Source organism: Calliphora vicina, chromosome 5 (assembly GCF_958450345.1).
Source record: "Calliphora vicina chromosome 5, idCalVici1.1, whole genome shotgun sequence".
Lineage (NCBI taxonomy): Eukaryota > Metazoa > Arthropoda > Insecta > Diptera > Calliphoridae > Calliphora > Calliphora vicina.
Genome location: NC_088784.1, coordinates 47,824,492 through 47,843,937, shown reverse-complemented (window position 1 = coordinate 47,843,937; position 19,446 = coordinate 47,824,492). Strand labels below are relative to the sequence as shown.

The following is a 19,446-nucleotide window of genomic DNA, read 5'->3' as shown; positions in this document are numbered from 1 at the left end:
AATATTTTTTTTTAAATTAGTTTTTTAATTTTTTTAAAAAAAGTTTTCTTGTACATATTCACAATATGACCACCTTTAGACAATTTCTCCTATTGCAATCACGAAAATTACATGTGTAATTTTTTCTCGTATGTGTAATTTAGGAATGAGGCATGTGTAGTTTATAATTTTAATGGTGGCAACACTGGTGATGCTGCTATAAAAGAAAATCATTTTTGCACCGAATCATTACATGCGATGAAAAATGCTGAAATCGTATAAAAGAACACGACTGTCGTTAGATGTAACCAAGATTTTATCTTCACCCGGCATGGGTTCAATGCCGCTGATTTTACGGTCTATGCGATTTTTTCCACGTGTCGAGCGTACATGTATCTGAGTATGATATTTCAATTGATCGGTATTGTAGAAAATACAGCGACCATCATAGGAACCGACTACAGCAAATTGACCGTTTTGGCAAAAGTTTGCCGCTGTTATTAGTTTCGTTTGACCGTCAACTTCATTCCATAAGGCCACCTTCTTATCGGGTATATTCCATAAACGTAGTTTACCATCTAAACTGCCACTGAGGAAGTAACGATCGTCGCGAGGATGAAATGCTATGGCCGTTACAAAGTCAATGTGCTGGAAATAGCATAGACACTCTTTACGCGAAATATGCCATAAACGTACTGTTTTATCCATGGAACTTGAGAGTATAAAGTAGTTTTTCGACCAGGAGACATCCAGCAGATCTGATGTGTGACCGATGTAAGTGCAAAATGTTTTTGGCATAAATGGGCCAGTACAGATCCATTTTAAAAGATGTTATGTATCCATACGCTGAAAAATTTGTTGGAACGCCTATCCGTATAGGAAAAAACTTGGTATGCGGGAATGTAGCCAAGACCATCCCCTATCACAGCCCGTTTTCCAAATTTTGGCACAAATAACCATTTTTGCCCTATATGTCCCCAAATAGTTTGAGTGATTTTTCAAGAAACAGTTTTTTGAAAATTTTGTTCGAACGCCTATCCGTACAGTAAAAAACCAAGTATGGGAAAATGTAGCCAAGATCATCCCCTATCACAGCCCGTTTTCCAAATTTTGGCACAAACAACCATTTTTGCCCTATATATCCCCAAATAGTTTGAGTGATTTTTCAAAAAACAGTTTTTTGAAAAATTTGTTCGAACGCCTATCCGTACAGGAAAAAACCAAGTTTGGGGGAATGTAGCCAAGAACATGCCCTATCACGTACCGTTTTCCAAATTTTGGCACAAGTAACCGTTTTTGCCCTATATGTCCCCAAAAACTTTGAGTGATTTTTCAAAAAACAGTTTTTTGAAAAATTTGTTGGAACGCCTATCCGTACAGGAAAAAACTTGGTATGGGGGAATGTAGCCAAGACCATAGAGAATAGACATAGAGCGGAAACTCTGCTGTCAAAGACCTAACTCAGTTGTCAGAAACCTAAGTGGTGAGAATGTATTAGTAGAAAAAACTATGTGAAAACAAAAACAACACTCCTATGTGTAACTTTTTTGAGTAATTTTTTTGTTTGAGTTTTTTTCGAGTTTCCGCTCTATGTTCTCTATGGCCAAGACCTTCCTCTATCACGCCCCGTTTTCCAAATTTTGGCACAAACAACCATTTTTGCCCTATATCCCCAAATAGTTTGAGTGATTTTTCAAAAAACAGTTTTTTGAAAAATTTGTTAGAACGCCTATCCGTACAGGAAAAAACTTGGTATGGGGGAATGTAGCCAAGACCATCCCCTATCACAGCCCGTTTTCCAAATTTTGGCACAAACAACCATTTTTGCCCTATATGTCCCCAAAAACTTTGAGTGATTTTTCAAAAAACAGTTTTTTGAAAAATTTGTTTGAACGCCTATCCGTACAGGAAAAAACTTGGTATGGGGGAATGTAGCCAAGACCATCCCCTATCACAGCCCGTTTTCCAAATTTTGGCACAAACAACCATTTTTGCCCTATATGTCCCCAAATAGTTTGAGTGATTTTTCAAAAAACAGTTTTTTGAAAAATTTGTCTGTAAAGTAGGGTGCTATAAGTAGAAAAGTCGAAATCGACTTTTTGGTCGGAAAAAAGTCGAATAATCGTTTATATCTCAAAAGTCGAATAGTCGATAAAAGTCGAAAAAATCGACTTTTTAGAATGTTAAAAAAATATTTAATTGCATTTATTGTAGTATATGCTAATATATGTAAATAATAAATAAATGTTTATTAAATAAAGTTTTTTTTCTACACAAAATTCTTACAACATTCTTCTATTCTTGATAAATTAAATGTATATTGCAAAACATTAAAAAAGGCGCATTAATAAATGTAGAAACCATGTAATTTTTACAAAAAAAGTCGATTAACTAGAGTTCGAAAGTCGACTTTTCATAAATTTCCAAAAGCCGTAAGTTCGAAAAGTCGACTTTTTAAAATCGGAAAAAGTTGACTTGTCAGCTATAGCACCCTACTGTAAAGCCTAAACCACTTAATTCTCTGCTGCAAATTATACTCAGAGAGTATTTTTTATTTACTCTCTTCAAAATATGTGAAAACAAAAAAAATGTTCAAAAGTTTGTTATTTTCACGGGTATGAAAAATGTTGGTGTCTTTAATCAAGGCGAATTTATACAAGGTGGTGGTAGTTCTACAAAAACAACAAATGGTCTTAACAAATGTCAAAAAACAGAAATTAAAAATTAAACAAATATGTATTAAAACTAAATGTAGTGTAGATAATTATATAGTGAAAGCTTTACTTATTTATGCAAAATATAAATATTTTGTTAATTAGCTTAGAATATGTAGATATTGAAGTATAAAAACAAGCTTTGACAGATGTTAGAACCAAACAAGCGAAAAAAGAGTAATCAGCTGATTGACTGACTCCACTTTGTATAAATTCGCCTTGGTCTTTAATCTACTGAACAAGGCGTATTTAACAAGGTGACAGCAGTGGCGAATTTAAATAAATACAGGCGAATTCACTTATTTTTTATATATAGAGTTTGACATACGGACGTACGGGCGAATATTTTTTATATATGTAGTTTGACATTTGTGCGTGCTATTTCTATAATCAGCTGTGCTGCCGATGGCACCTTATTAAATGCACCTTGCTACTGAAGAATACAACGCTGAAAGTAATTATTATTTATTTTTGGTATTGAGTACCGAGTACTGAGTACCAAAATACTCACTTTTCCAACTCTAGTATCAAGATTAAACGGCGTCACAGTCCTATCTGTTAAAATATAGGAAATATAGTTTGCAAATTTTGTTTAAAATGGTGAATTTTATTTAATTAACACGCTTTATAGTTTGGTGCATGCTAAATATTTTTTTCATTTAGGGTTCCAATGAAAGAACAAGGTCACCAAGATCCGATGACAATGGCAACGATTCTGTGTCTCCAAAAAAATTTCGTACTGATTCTGGTAAATGCATTTGTATTTTTTAATTTGCACAATTTTCTTTCTTTGGGTTAATTTTCTTAAGTAAAATTACCGGCACAAATATTGTATATTCAAATAGTATAACATCATAAATTGTTATGTTGGTTTGTTTTCATATTTAGTCGAGAAATGTGTTGATAGAATCTACTGCTTAATACAAAAAATTTCCTGTATGTAGTGTGTTTGCCATTTTATTTGGCTTCACAATACTACAATTTAGTTTTTAAGTACAATTTTTAATTCAATATACATATGTGCATTAGGGATAGATATAACCATTGACATTTTTTGCAAATTGGCATAGCATAGCCGAATAGAGCATTAAAAACTATGAAAAACCACGGTATTATTTTTTCGAGGTTGTTGAAAAAGTTCACGCACCAAAATATATATTAAGGGTACTCATTTAAACGCTTAAGTTTCCCATTTGCGCGTCGTGTTTCATGAACCCACCATTTCAGTTTTGTGCAAGTTTATACAGAAAATTTATATTGGATAAAAATGTCAACAAAAACTTAAAATTTTTTTTTCAAATTGTATAAATTTTAATAATGTTGAATTAAAGTTAATGGCCTGTTTCACGATGTCGAAAGAAAAAAGATTCGAACAATTTTGTATGAAAACTTCGAAATAATTTAAAAAACCGAGTGTTTTTCATACACATTTTTTCTACTCATTTTTCTTTCGACATCGTGGAACAGGCAGTAAATCTTTCGAACAAATGGTGGTATACATAGTTTGGAAGATTAATGGTTAATGTGTTCATACACAATCCAATCACTCTGTTCCAAGGTTAAACAATTTTCACGTGTACAAAATTATTATATTTTATTTTTATTTCTTATAAATAAAAGTAAACATCGTAGTCGTGCAAACGGATTTCCATACAGTTTGCATTTTTGCTTATATTTTGCGTTGAATGATTTTTTTCACTAATTTCTTTGTTTTTTTCTTTTGGTTCTTAAATAAATTAAATATGTACAGTGCCGAACTTAAGTATTGGCACAGGATGCTCATTGTACTTTAAGGTCTATTTAGAGGCAGTATTGTAGAGATTCTTAATAAAAAAATATAATTACGTGATAGACTGTTGAATTTCCTATAAAATATAACCAACTTAATTTCAACAATTTAATACCACTATTTATTAATAACAAAACAACATAAAAAATACTTCATTTCAAGAACAAAATTATTGGCACACTTCATTAAAAGCTAAAAAAATATTTGATTTAGGAAGCAACATTGTAAAATTTAGTATATAGTTGCAAGTGATTTTTGCTTTATAACTGCCTCGAGTAGCTTAGGCATGAATCCATCAACTTTATTGTGATATCTGACCCAATAATTTGCCATTCTTCAACTAATTCCTTTTTCACTCGCTTATCTAGCTCTTCCCACAGATGCTCTATTGGTTTGAGATCCGGAGATTGTGGAGGGTATGGTAGGGCATGAAATATTGTATGAAAGCCACATACGTCCAGTATAGGCCGAATTTTTGGGGTCATTGTCATTTTGAAAAGTGAAAGAAAATGGTAAAATTAACTTTTCTGCACTTTTTCTGAGGTGTATCCATATATTTCACTTTGTCCATTATTTCGTCAATGAACACCAGCTCTCCAACCCCTGCAGCGGACATACAACCCCACACAATTACTTCTCCAGCACCATGTTTTACTGTTGAAGCAATATTTTGTTTTTCCAGCTCTTTATTGGGTTTTCTCCATACCGTTTGACGGCCATCAGAGCTAATATTATTAATTTTGCTTTCATCAGGGAGTAGCACTTGCTGCTAAAAATCATGTGGCTTACGTAAATTCCTAAACGGCATATTATAAACGATTCTTTTGGTTCACAGATGAAATAAATGGTTTACGTCTAGCAATACGACAACTATAGTTTGTCTTCTGGAGCACTCTTCTGGCTATTGCTGCGTGAACTTATTTCCCAAACTCTTTTTTAATCTCTGCAGCAACCTCTGTTAAAGATATTTTTGGACATAACTTGACCTTTTTGATTATATGACTGCATTTACGCTCACTTAAGGATCTAGGACGACCTGTATGTTTAGCACTTTCAATTGTTGATGCTCCCTAAAACGTTGCTCGATACTCCGAATTGTAAAACAGCTCCTTTTCATAATCTCTACAATCTCAGCATACGATTTTCCTTGATTATGCAAGTGAAAAATGATTTTGCGCTCAGATTCTGTTGTTTCCTTTTTTTTGTTAGCTATTTTCAGCAAAATTGATAATTATTGTGCAAATTTTTTACAAATTGACATTAACAGTTTTAGAAACGAAAACTGTTAAATAAAAGAAGATAAAATGGCATTTTCTATGAACAAAAAGTGGATAGATTGATAAAATTTTAAAAGAATCTGGTTAAGTGTGCCAATAGTTTTGTTCGACGGAATTGGGGAATTTTTCGTCTTTTTATTATTAGTAAATAATATTGCAAAATTGTTGAAATAAAATTGGTGGTATTTTGTAGGGAATTTATCAATCTATCTGATAAATATATTTTTTTATTAAAAATGTCAACAATATGGCCTTTAAATCGACCTTAAAGTACAATGAGCATCCTGTGTCAATACTTAAGTTCGGCACTGTATGTATGAATTAATCGCACCGAATTATAGAAAGAAGAAATTTTACATTAATGACAACTGAACTGACAGCTTATTGCTTATCAATAATTGCTCAGGCAATCAGTAGAGCAATTATTGCACAATGGATTGCTACATATGACAATTTGTAGTCTACACTCGCAAATTTCATTGACGCAATTAAATTTGACAATTGCAGCAATAAATATTGCTACGTGGAGACCTAGGGTTATTATTTTAATAACTGCGGACATCAGTGATGGGATTTGAACATTTATATTTAAAGGTATGTTCTGCAAATCACATTTTATAAAAGTGGTTTGAAATCACATAAAAGGTGTTCTGAGCACATAATTTTGTGATTTTAAAACGTTCAACAAAGTCACTAATGTTTTCAAATCCCTTGGTTATTTCTGCGTCTATTGCATGGAAAATATTAAAATAAATTAAACAATATGTCCTTTATTAATTTTCTGATAGAATTACTTGTTTTATTAAAAAACATCTAAAATTTAATAAAAATCTAGAGACACATTTTCTGCTGTAAAGAGTTTATTTGCTTTTGTGATTTCTTTTGTGGTTTCAGGTTTGTTTTCAGTTGTCAGCTGTTTACGATTTTCGAAAATACATGGAAGCTTGCCGGACTAAAATTTTTTAATGTGTGTCTAAAATATGTTCAATATCTTTAAATTAATTATAGAATTCGTCATAAAATTTATAATATTTGTTAGATTATATTATAAGTTATCAATATGCGTTAATTTTTTTGCGCTAATTGGAAAAAAATGCAACAAAGCAGAGAAGCAAGCCGTATCGGCGCGGCTGACGACGAGCCGCTCAGCCAATTTTTTTCAACAAGCCACGCCGCCGCCGAATCACTCGGCTGGTTGGCGGCTCAATTGCTAGCCGATTCTCATTTTTTCTATCGTATTTTATTAAATATTAAGTAACAATTAATTTTTGGTTCTTTTTTAATATCAGTGAATACCAACGAAATTATTTAATTGAATTAGTGGCAGTGATACCATATATATGCATTTATCTTGTTTTTACTGTTTTGTGAAGCTTAATTAAGATATACATATAAAATCTGAACACATCTATTATTGTCAGGAACCGTAACAGTTATTACTTTTCATAAAAGTTATATTTTTTCACAAAAGAAATATAAAGGGTATTCATTTCCAAAAAAGGGAAAATTACACTCTGATTGTTTTACACAAACACAAGAAAAAAATTTAAAAAAAAATACAAATTTTAGTGGATTTTTCTTCTGTTTGTTGTGAAAAATTGTCAAAAAATCAGAGTGTAATTTTCCATTTTTTTTAAATGAATACACTTTATATTTCTTTTGTGAAAAAATATAACTTTTATGAAAAGTAATAACTGTTACGGTTCCTGACAATAATATATTTATTTGTTTTGCAATTAATTTTTAATAAATAAAAATATTTTTATTTAAAGTACTGTTGAGACAAATTGACATGAAAATATTTTATAATTTGCTTAAAAAGCTAATTTTATATTGTTTGAATTCGGTTAAGCTGAATTTTTTTTCAGCCGGTAGAAAGCTCGGCGTAGAGCCGACTAGCCGCCGCCGCCGAAATTTCTGAATCGGCTTGCTTCTCTGCAACAAAGTTGACGCAAGTGGTAACCAAAAGCAATTGTGTACTGTGGCAGCTTTTTTAATTCCATTAAAGATATAACAGAAGCTCCAGACATTTTTTTGTTTTCACTTTAATATTTCTAGAAAATTATTTGCAACACAAAACATTTAAAATAAACTAATCTGCTGGTTTCTTGTGCTTTCGAAAATTTAAAATTACAGAACATACCTGAATCATAAATTTTTACTGAAAATCTAACATTTCTAACTAAATCTGATACATTTTAGTTTTTCAGGCAATTATTTAATAATAATCGAACTTTAGTACAGATGTTTAATTTACTGACTCGATTTGAAGAAGAAATTCTATTTTGTATTTCAAAAAGTGCTGGTATTGGTCAAAGCTTCGTTATTTTTAAAATAAGTAAATAAAACTTGAAAATTTGTAATGTCTATTTCCGAAATTAATTCAAAAAAACTATTTTTATTTTGAAAAGTATAGAAAGTGCCAAAATAGTATCGAGTGTGCCATTGTGCCACTCAAAACGTAATAGTGCCAAAAATGGCACAATTGTGCCACAAATCCCATCACTGGCGGACATACTTCAAAAGACAATTTTTAAATAAGGGAGGTATCCCTTACACTTGCAAAAAAAATAGGAAATTACATATTTATGCGTGATGTTTTTGATTCCAAATGACGGTATAAATCAAGATCAGCGAAACAGCTTGCATTTTTATAATTTCTTTGGTGTTGATAGCTCTCATAATTAGAAGCACAAAAACGTTAATATTTTTCCCTGCTCTCTCTTAGTTTAAGAGTTATATGAATTTAAAGTCAATACATATAATAGTACATTTCTCATATATTTGGAAAACAAACTGATCGTTATGGGTATCATTGAATAGTGCTTCACAATACCTTTAATATGATATATAATATGGTACAGTTTATTAATATTGTGAACCAAAAATTCCTTTTTGATTTTATATGATAGTACTTCAGAAAATTTTGATATACAGAAAAAGTGATTTTAGCGAAGCCGGTGTTCGATACACCCCAGAGTTAAAAGTCCCTTCATCCGGCCGAAGGCCTGCAACACAGAAAATGTGAATATTAACAGAAAAAAAAATAATGAAAATATAAACTGTTACGCGGATCTTGATTTGTTCCCAAATGACTTACAAAACGATTTTTATTACTTATACCACGTGGAGGTATGTAAAAAATTTCTCCAAAATTAGTTATATCCCTAATGTACATACAGTTTTAAGTACAATTTTTAATTCTATTAGACATCCCCTTAAAAAATAGATTTGCTTTGGATGAAAAAATATAACCCGTGCCGGAAATCGATTGAAAGTTAGGAAAATAATGGTACTTTTTCGATATCTTAATAAATTCGACATAAATCAAGATCATCGAAACAGCTAGGTTAGGTTAGGAAGGGGTGTACACTATGTGCACTTCCACTCGGAGACCTTGAGGTCCATTGTGATTCCCTCCAATAGATGTAGACAAAGAGGATAGCCTTAGAGTAAGAGAAGAGTATCGCCTGTTAAAAAGAGAAAGAGAAGAAGAGAAAGAGTGGCATTAGCCCATTTACCCTTAATGGCTCCAATTGAGCAATGACCGGTTATCACTCCTACTAGAATCCTGAGATTATACCTATCCAACTCTATCAGTGTTCCAGTCGCGTTTGCATTCAGTTTTGGCCATAAGGCCCTGGACACTTTGCAATCTGACCTACTGCCCCAGGATTGATTTGTATTGTCGCGGAATCTTTCGTAAATTAGCCTATAGTAGTGACAAATGGATAGTTTAACATCCCGTTCCCTAGTATCATGATCCAGTGCCCTGGTACCCAACACAATCTTACTGAGTAGTGTACCCATAGCTCCTCTAGAGCTCTCCTACAGTCTTCTACTAGGTTGGAGTGTATTCAATGACACTCCAGAGCCTTTAGTGCCGCCTGATTGTCTACGTATATCGTCACTGCAGCCCCTTTATTGACGTGTGCCTTTATCAACTCTGGCTTTCCAGATCGCGAAGATCTCTGCCTGGAAGGCGCTAAACTGGTTAGAGAGTATATGAGCGCTTGATATCATAGTCTACCAAATAAACCACGGCACCTGAGTCCATCTTGGAACCGTCACACTGCGGTCGAAATACCCAATCTAGCGTCGCTTTAGCGAAATTTTAAAATTCAGAATTCGGCAACCTTTTTTTATTTTTTGGAAAATTTAAACCTCAACGGATTTTTAGCAGAGACCGAAAATAACGGGTTCATTTTCATTTCAATGGTAAATTATCATTCGCAGCCATTTAAAAATAATTTTTTGAGATATATCACTGAAAGAGTGATTTATTCGAGAAAATTTTAGGTTTGGGGTTGAGAGAAACAGAAAAGAAACAAACACAAATAATCTGGATGAGTGATTTATAATTAATTTTTTTCGTAAAGGTTAGCTTGTGACTTTTATTTGCGAACATGAAAAATAAATGGCAAAAATACATTTGATGCAAATCAACGCTTAAATATACAAAACTAGCTAACCCGGTGCGCTTCGCCACCCCAAATAGAAGAAAGAAATAGTACTATCAAGTCTCACTTTGTGAATCTAATTGAAAATGTCTAATTTCATATTTCTGGGTCCATTATTATATAAAATGCAAAATGTGTTCCTAATTTTAAATTTTTAGGTTTATTATTATAAAATATTCAAAAAGTACCATTGCAATAAGGAAATAGTACCATTGATTATCACTTTTAAATTCGCATTCACTAAACCATAACCCGTCAAGTTTGAATTTTAGATTTGTATATCATATCCTATATTATCAAATTTTGTTTCTATAATACTTAAGATTTAATAAATTATCACAAAACCGAAACAGATCGGTTTTTAATTTTTTAAAACCAAAAAAACAAATTTTTGAAATGTGTGAATTGTTGTTTTTGCTTTGCACATAAATATCACTTTGGTGACATGATTTACAAAATTAGGGCCTTAATGTTTCTAGGTTCATTGGTGAAGAAATTACAAAAAGTACCATTTGAATAAAGAATAAGTACCAAAAAGCCTCCCCCTAGACTTCTCACTCACTTACGACCATATATGTTTAATTTCGTGTTTCTAAGTCCATTGTTATAGAAAATTCAAAAAAGTACCATTATAATATAGAAAAAGTACTAAAAAGTATACACTTGTGGTTTTCCAGTCACTCGGGTTCATATAAGCTTTATTTCATGATTCTAGGTTCATTGGTGAAGAAATTACAAAAAGTACCATTCGAATATAGAAAAAGTACCAAAAAGTCTCCCCTTAGAATTCTCACTCACTTAGGACCATATATGTTTAATTTCATGTTTATAAGTCCATTGTTATAGAAAATTCAAAAAAGTACCATTAGAATATAGAAAAAGTACCAAAAAGCAGCCACTTGCGGATTCCCACTCACTCTGGTTCATATAACCTTTATTTCATGTTTCAAGGTTCATTGGTGAAGAAATTACAAAAAGTACCATTCGAATAAAGAAAAAGTACCCAAAAGTCTCCCCTAGAATTCTAACTCACTTAGGACCATATATGTTTAATTTCGTGTTTCTAAGTCCATTGTTATAGAAAATTCAAAAAAGTACCATTATAATATAGAAAAAGTACTAAAAAGTATACACTTGTGGTTTTCCAGTCACTCGGGTTCATATAAGCTTTATTTCATGATTCTAGGTTCATTGGTGAAGAAATTACAAAAAGTACCATTCCAATAAAGAAAAAGTACCAAAAAGTCTCCCCTAGAATTCTCACTCACTTAGGACCATATATGTTTAATTTCATGTTTCTAAGTCCATTATTATAGAAATTTCAAAAAAGTACCATTAGAAGAACAAAAAAGTACCTATAGTACAGTTCACACATTTTGGTACCTAAATATTATCCCCTATTCCTAACACTAACTTCACTCAAATACATATCAGCTAACTTTAATGTCGATAACTGAAATAATTTAAAATGTTAAAAAAGTACCATTAGGAGAAAAGTACCAATTTCCCTTTTCTTACTTGAACACACCTCAAGTTTGAAATTTAAAAATATTCCATTTTGCCAAAATTGTTTATGCTACAGGCATGTATCAAAATATTAAAATCTGTGTTAATGTGCCCAAGAATAAATATGTTTTAAAAAAAGGATTTGGCCCAATATACACCTTGGTACTCGAGTTCCAAATAACACCCTGTTAGTTAATTTTTGTATGAATCCAGGAACCAACGTTTAAAAAATTATCAAAATTGGCTTAATAATTTCAAATATAATGTATTTTCCCGATTTTATCCCCTTTTTGGTACCTTTTTTATCCCCATTGAGGTGGTACAATTTCATTCAAATAAATTTCTGTAACGTGGTGGGAGCTCATAATAAAATATTCGTATGTCTATGTCAAATTATAGAAAAACATATTTTATGAAAAAGTACCAAAAATTAACACAATTTTTATCCCTTAAAGGTTCGAATTTCCAAAAAGTACCAAACTTATATTTTTTATTTTTTGTTAATTAAAGAATACGATTTAAAATTTGTTTCTATGTTTATTGGTTTAAAAGATACATAGGGTGCAAAAAAAGTACCAAAATACAGTTTTTACCCGTTTTCTCCCCTAAAAGTTTCGAATTTCCAAAAAGTACGAAACACCTGTCAGCTTATTTTTTAAATGGAGTAACATGCTATTTTAAGTTTTTTTGTATCTTTATTAGTTTTGAAGATATAAGGTTACCGAATTTACCCGTTTTTACCCTTTTTTACCCCCTAAACGTTCGAATTTCCAAAAATCCCTTCTTATCGGATCGTTTTGGGGAGGGAGGAACCCACAGTTAAAATTTCGTGATTCTAGCTTCAGCCGTTTGGGCTGTGCGATGATGAATCAGTCAGTCAGTCAGTCAGTCAGTCAGTAACGTTACTCTTTTATATATATAGATTTATAATAACAATTTAAAAAAATTCTCATTTCTGTTACTCAGACTTCATTACTTCATACTTATATTATTTCCATAATTTGTTAACAATTAATAATAATATATTATTCTATGTAAATAAAAGAGAAAGTAACAGTTATTAAGAACAAGAACAAATGAATTGTTTATCTCACACCAAACCATTAAAAAACAACAAAAACGAATAAAGGTCATACCAAACCATTTAAAGAGAAATCATTTTATAACTGTTATTTTCAGTGATTTATTTTTATAAGAAAAATATAAATCACAATTTGGGTTTTTTCGTATATGGATGAGTTATTTTCGATCTCTGGTTTTTAGATATGAAATCCAATTTTTTGTGGAATAAAAGTAGGGTGGATTCGATCGGATTCAGTTAACTGTCAAGTTCAAATATAGGCTGCAAGTTTTTGCTAAGTTTTGAGTTTTTTAATTTTTTAATTAAAATGGCAGAGTGTAAACGCACCCTTTTTTAAATATGGCTTCATAAATTTTTGTGTAAAAATTATAAGGAATGGTCGTAGATCATTGAAATTTTGCACTGAGAATTATATGGACTAAATTAGGAAAAAAATAAAATTTTATCAAAATCGTTCACGCCCATCGCCCAGCGCCCACTGCCCATACAATCCAAATCGATTTTTTCGCATAAAATTGTTCCTATCCAAGAAAACGTCTAGAAATTTGGTACATACTAAGTTTTATTAAAATCGGCCGTGCCCACCGTAATCCAAATCGATTTTTTCGCATAAATTTTGTCCTATCCAAGCAAAAGTCTAGCAATTTGATCCATACATTTTCCGAAGCAAACAAAGATCGCATGCCGGGTTTCAATAAAATCGGTCAAGCCCACCGCCCACACGGCGGGTAAGATTTTGAAGATTTTTTCACTTTTCAGGACCTGGTATCTCCGAAACCATTTGGTCCTGTAATCCAAAAGTTTGTATTTGTCTTAATCATGTAAAATACAATTTTTATACCGAATTTCGTCAAGATTGGAGAGGGTCAAGTCCACAATGTATATTTTAAAAAAACAAACAAATTTTAAAATTTAATGAATTGATTATATTTAAATATATATAAGTTGAAAAAAAAATAAAAAATTCATTCACAATTTTTTATGTTTTTAAAGTTCTTCACAAAACGCCGCTAAATTGGGTATTTCGGAAAACTGCGCACCCATCAAACAGTTTGTGGTCGTTGGTTTTCGTTAACATCCGCTTGTGTCGTTTGATGTTGATTTGTTTGGTTTAAAATGTTTTTATCGGAACACTCGATAAAAGCTGGTTTGAGTCTGTCGATGTTAATGTTGACGTGACGAGTACCCATATTGATAGTGAAATACTTTGCTGTTTTTCGCACAATGCTGAATGGGCCATCATAGGGATGCGTTAACGAAGGGCGTATTGAATCGTTCCGTACAAAAACATGAGACGACGAACTTAGTGAAGGACTCACGAATGTTTTCGGTTCCGCATGTTGAGATGTGTCTGTTGGACGAAGCTTTTGCATTGCTGCACGAAACTGAGCGACGACTTCACTTGTTGCTACCGACGGTTTGGTGTTGCAGAAAAATTCACCGGGAATTCTTAAATTCGGGACATATACGAGTTCGGCTGGAGTGGCGTTAATGTCGGGCTTAAAAACTACGCGTAGACCAAGTAATATCGATGGAAGGCTATGAACCCATTTTGCTGGATCGCTGCAAAGGATTGCGGCCTTTAATACGCGGTGCCACCTCTCTACTATACCATTCGACTCAGGATGATACGGCGTCGTACGGAGATGAGAAGCACCAATTAAAGTTGTTAACTCAACAAAAATATGCGATTCAAATTGTCTTCCTCGATCGGATGTAATTTTTGCGGGGACGGCAAACCTGGCAATCCAGCTATGCAAAATTGCTTTCGCGACAGTTTCGGCTGCCATGTCAGGCATTGGTACAGCCTCAGGCCATCTCGTAAACCGGTCGATAATTGTCAAACAATATCGTTGGCCATCGCACAGCGGAAATGGTCCTACAATGTCCACATTGATGTGTGGGAAACGTTCCTTTGGCGGATCGTACTTTGATGTATGAGATCTCGTATGGCGCTGGACCTTTGAGCGTTGGAATGCGATGCAGCTGCGAACAAATTTTGCCGTATCTTTACGCATCGATGGCCAGACAAAACGGGCAGTTAATAATTTTGTCGTTGCTCGAATTCCAGGGTGAGACAGACCATGAACGATTGATAAAATCTGCTTACGAAACGATTTTGGAATGAAAGGACGGACGTTTTTTGTTGAAGTATCGCAAACCAAATTTTGCTCTGAATCTGAAAATGCAATAGATGATAATTTGAGAGAGTTAGTGGTTCTACCTGATTGTAAATCCTTTAACTCTTCGTCATCTCTCTGCGCTGCGGCAATTCTGGAGTAGTCGACGCTTTGATTTAATAACTGGATACGAGATAGAAAATCCGCTGTTGCATTTTGTTCACCCGGAATGTATCGAATTGCCCGATGTAGTCTAATTGCCGAACCCTGCGTGGCGATGCTTTTTCAGATTTTTGAAGAAATGCGTAGACTAATGGTCGGTGATCAGTTACAATGTAAACTTTCATCCTTCCAGCATGTATCGAAAATGGCTAATACCTTGATACATCGCAGTTAGCTCATGGTCGTAATTGCTATATTTTTGTTGGGAGTTCGTCAATTTTTTTGAATAAAATCCAAGGGGCTGAAGTGCACCTTTTAAACTCTGAGCAGCGCCAACTGCGGTGTTAGATGCATCCACATACAGTGCTAAGTCTGCATTTTTCGCTGGGTGTGCCAAGAGTGCAGCGTTGCCTAATTCATCTTTGCATTTTATGAAGGCAGATTCAGTTTCAGGTGTCCATTCGAGTACTGGCAATCATTTTTAACATTGCCTTTTATCAGTGCTTGAAGTTTCGCTTGATTTATAGTTGCGTTTGGCAAGAACCGTTTGTAAAAATTAAGTGTTGCGATAAATCGTTTTAGTTCCTTAGCCAGCGTAGGTTTTGTAAAGCTGTGGATCGCTTCAACTCGCTCGGGAAGTGGTCGTATATCATCTCCGGTAACAAAATGACCTAGGAATTTCAGATCGGTTCTACCAAACTCGCACTTATCAACGTTTATGGCTAAATTGTTAGCTCGTAATCTTTTAAAAACTTCTATTAGGTCGTTTCGGTGTTGTTCGACTGATGTTGACGCTACACAGATGTCGTCAATGTATGCGAAAGCAAAATCCAAACCCCGCAGCACCTCGTTAATGAATCATTGAAAGGTCTGCGCCGCGTTGCAGAGTCCAAAGGTCATGAATTTGAACTCGTAGAGGCCGAAAGGTGTTGTTATGGCGGTTTTGGCAACGTCTTCAGAGTGGACCGGGACCTGATTTAGGCCTTTTGGAGGTCTATTTTTTAAAAAACTTTCTTACCGTAGAGGTTACTAGTAAAATCCGACAAGTACGGGAGCGGGTATCGGTCACGGATGGTTTGTGCATTTAATGCCCTGTAATCGCCACATGGTCTCCATGTGCCATTGGCTTTTTGCACCATGTGCAACGGACTAGACCAGTTACTGCTAGACGGTTGGCAAATTCCAGCTTTTGTAAGTACGTCGAATTCAGCTCGTGCTGCAGACAATTTTTCGGGAGATAAACGTCGTGCTCGGGAATGTACCGGCTGGCCTGTCGTGTCGTGTCGATTCGATGAAAGATTGTGGATTTGGTAGTAGTTCCATACGGAGCGATCTTCGTAATGTCGGCAAAATCACGTAAAATATCATGAAACGTATCAGATGTATGAATCTCTGCAGTCCTCAACTTAGAGAAGGCTACTGAAGTCGGATTGTTCTCCGTCATTGTTTCGATTAGACGATTGCGGCGCAAATCAATTAACAGATCGTAAAATCGCAAAAAATCTGCACCTATGATTGGAGTCGTGACGTCTGCGATTAAAAAAGACCACTCGAAAGTTCGCTTCAGTCCAAGATTTAAAACAATTCGCTTCAGCCCGAGAACTTTGATAGATAAGCCGTTTGCTGTGTAGAGTTTCGTGGCGGTACACAGAAAAAACTATTTCTTAAACCGTTTCAATTCAAATATTTTTCACATATTGAACTGGTTTCAATTATTTCATAATTAAATCAAGTATTCATTTGCTCAAAAACAAAATTTCTTGATATTTTCTATTGAATTTTGAGTTTTATTTTTATTGTTTATCGTTATTGGTTGAATTTCAAATTAGGGGATTGATGACGACTGCGTGATCGTGAGCGAGTTGTAAATTTTTAAATTTTTTTTGTGAGGTTATGTACGGCAGCACGCAACTCATCTATTTCGCTAGTTTCGTGTTTTCAGATTACGTTAATTTGCCTAGCTGACACGGCATCCACAATAGAATCTGCGATTCTTGTAAATTCAGTTGCTCTGTCCGCTCGATGCAGCAACAACAGGTTGCACAACGTCTGGAAGTCGTTTTATCCATAAACTTTTGAGAGCGGTATCTCCAAGAGTAGAACCAGCAACGCGTTTCATTTCGTAGTAGAGTTCCGATGGCTTTTTGTCGCCAAGAGGCAACTCGGAAAGCAGACGATTAAGTCTGTGCTGCTCGCTATCTGCGAAATGATAAATTATTTTCTTACGGATGTAATCGTATCGCTCGTTTTGAGGCATCTCAGCAATGACCTCGGATAATTGTGAAATGACGCTCGGATCTAAAGCTGCCAAGACTGTTGCTGTTTTTTGTTTGTCGCTCGAAATTCCTGATGCAGTGAACCAGAAGTTGTAAACCATGGCCATCTGTGGTAATGGAAGCCGTGCGTAAACCACAGCAACATTAGCGGAGGCTGTTGATTCTGCACGTGGTTGAGATGTATCGTTGGTCGACTCGGATAATGCAACAGTCGATGGATTGCCACTGTCGTTTAAATCAGTCATTTTGTAACTTTAAAAAATTCGAAAAATGTCGATATGTACCGTTATGCCAGAAAGGCGTACAGAAAAACTAATGACTTTAATTATTTAAAAAATCTTTATCGCGACACCACAATATCACGTCGGGGTCACCAATTTGGTAAATTTATTATTTACCATTAAAAGAATATTGTGGTGTTAATTTTAAACGATTTTATTAATTAATACAATAAAGTAACTTAGGATTTAAAGAAATATAATGAGGGAGATCGTGTACACGGATTATGAGCGAAGTAATAAAGTAAAAGACAAAAGTGAAAGTAGTAATTAAAGAGAATAAGAATGTTATAAAGGAGTTAACGAAAATATTATAAATGATGACAGGGTGCCACATGTATATAATGAAATATTATTTTGTTAAATATTTGTTGCAGTTTTCATGTAAAGTTATGAAATATTTAGCAATTTTTTGACTAATATAGTAGTAATTTGAAACTCTGGTAAAAATCATTGTCAAAATCCAGCCTTACACACAGACTTGGGCACTACCAATTACATTTTGTAATTAATTACAGGACCAATTACCAATTATAAGTAATTTGTAATTGGTGAATGCCAATTACCAATTAAATGTGATTTGTAATTGGTGAATGGTGAATGCCAATTACCAATTACATATAATTGGTATTTAGTTATTGCCAATTACAAATTACATGTAATGGGTAAAAATTAATTGAAATAGAAAGTAATTGATAAAAAATGTGTAATGATTACTTTTAACGTATTTATGACCAACAATGTAATTATTAAATAGCAAAACATTAAAAAATTTAACAGAAACCAAATATGTTATTACTAGGGGGCGGATTAATATATAAATGAATGTTTTTTTTTTTGAACTTCCAAATAAAATGTAGACTAATTATCAATTAGGGGGCATATTTTTACATATTTTATTGATAATGCATTTTTAGTTATATCTAAGTTCAAAATGCATATTTATATGCATATTATCCAAGTTTAAATAAAAATATAATTTTTTGTCGTCAATTTGTTGTAGAAATAGCACTAAATGTTGTAGACTATCTTCTTCATTTCTATGAGCAATTGAAAATTATCATTTCAAAACATTTTGCTTCAAAAAAGTTTACAGTTTGTTGTTTCATTACATATTGCAATTTCAATTTTTAAGAGATTTCGATATCGAACGATTTTGTAACTTCACATAGATACAAAGTTTTACTGCTGTTGACAGTCATTTCCCAGCTGTTCTATGAGACTAGAGATTTTACCTATCATTTAGGGTGACAACTAGTTACATAACTAGCTACGTGACTAGTTATATTGATCCTTTGGATTACTTAGAAACGAATGCAATACTTAGATTACTTAGGGGCACTTAAATGACAATTGTCTTTACGATAGATTACATGGGCTGAATAAAGTAACTAATTGACTTCTCTCTGCAATACAAATAGCACATACGTGTCAAATGACTGAAAATATATAAATTTGAGTCAGACAAGTCATCAAACATTAGTATATATGGGATATATTTGCTACTTTCTTAACTGCTGGGTTATTACTTTAAAGCTCGATCTCAATAATTATGATTTTAAAAGACAATATAGAAAGAAGCTCTAAATATGATGGCTTTAAACAAGTATTCATACCCAGATATTATAATTAATATATCCATCGTTTTCTCAGAAGAACAATAATAATTTTAGAACTTTAACTATTTAATTCCTGCTATAATATAAAGAGTCATTACTGCTGGGAACACTTTTGAGTATTTTTTGGACATTGCGCGATCCATAGTTAATTGTTTTATGTTTCTGCACAAACATATAGATGCATA

At 33.3% G+C, this 19,446-nt stretch overlaps 1 protein-coding gene across 2 annotated transcripts in view; it reads left to right on the top strand.

The window, feature by feature from the left end:
• Nucleotides 1-3,178: 3,178 nt before the first annotated feature.
• The window catches only part of hfp (Poly(U)-binding-splicing factor hfp), a 242,730-nt gene continuing 226,462 nt past the window's right edge, over nucleotides 3,179-19,446 (top strand). The window contains exons 1-2 of one of the 2 annotated variants that reach the window (XM_065511292.1): nucleotides 3,179-3,293; nucleotides 3,357-3,441. In XM_065511292.1, the coding sequence (XP_065367364.1) occupies nucleotides 3,291-3,293; nucleotides 3,357-3,441 (88 nt within the window). In that variant the 5' untranslated portion in view covers nucleotides 3,179-3,290. Of the gene's footprint in view, nucleotides 3,294-3,356; nucleotides 3,442-19,446 lie in introns of those variants that run through there. The other variant, XM_065511293.1, reaches the window with a different exon arrangement.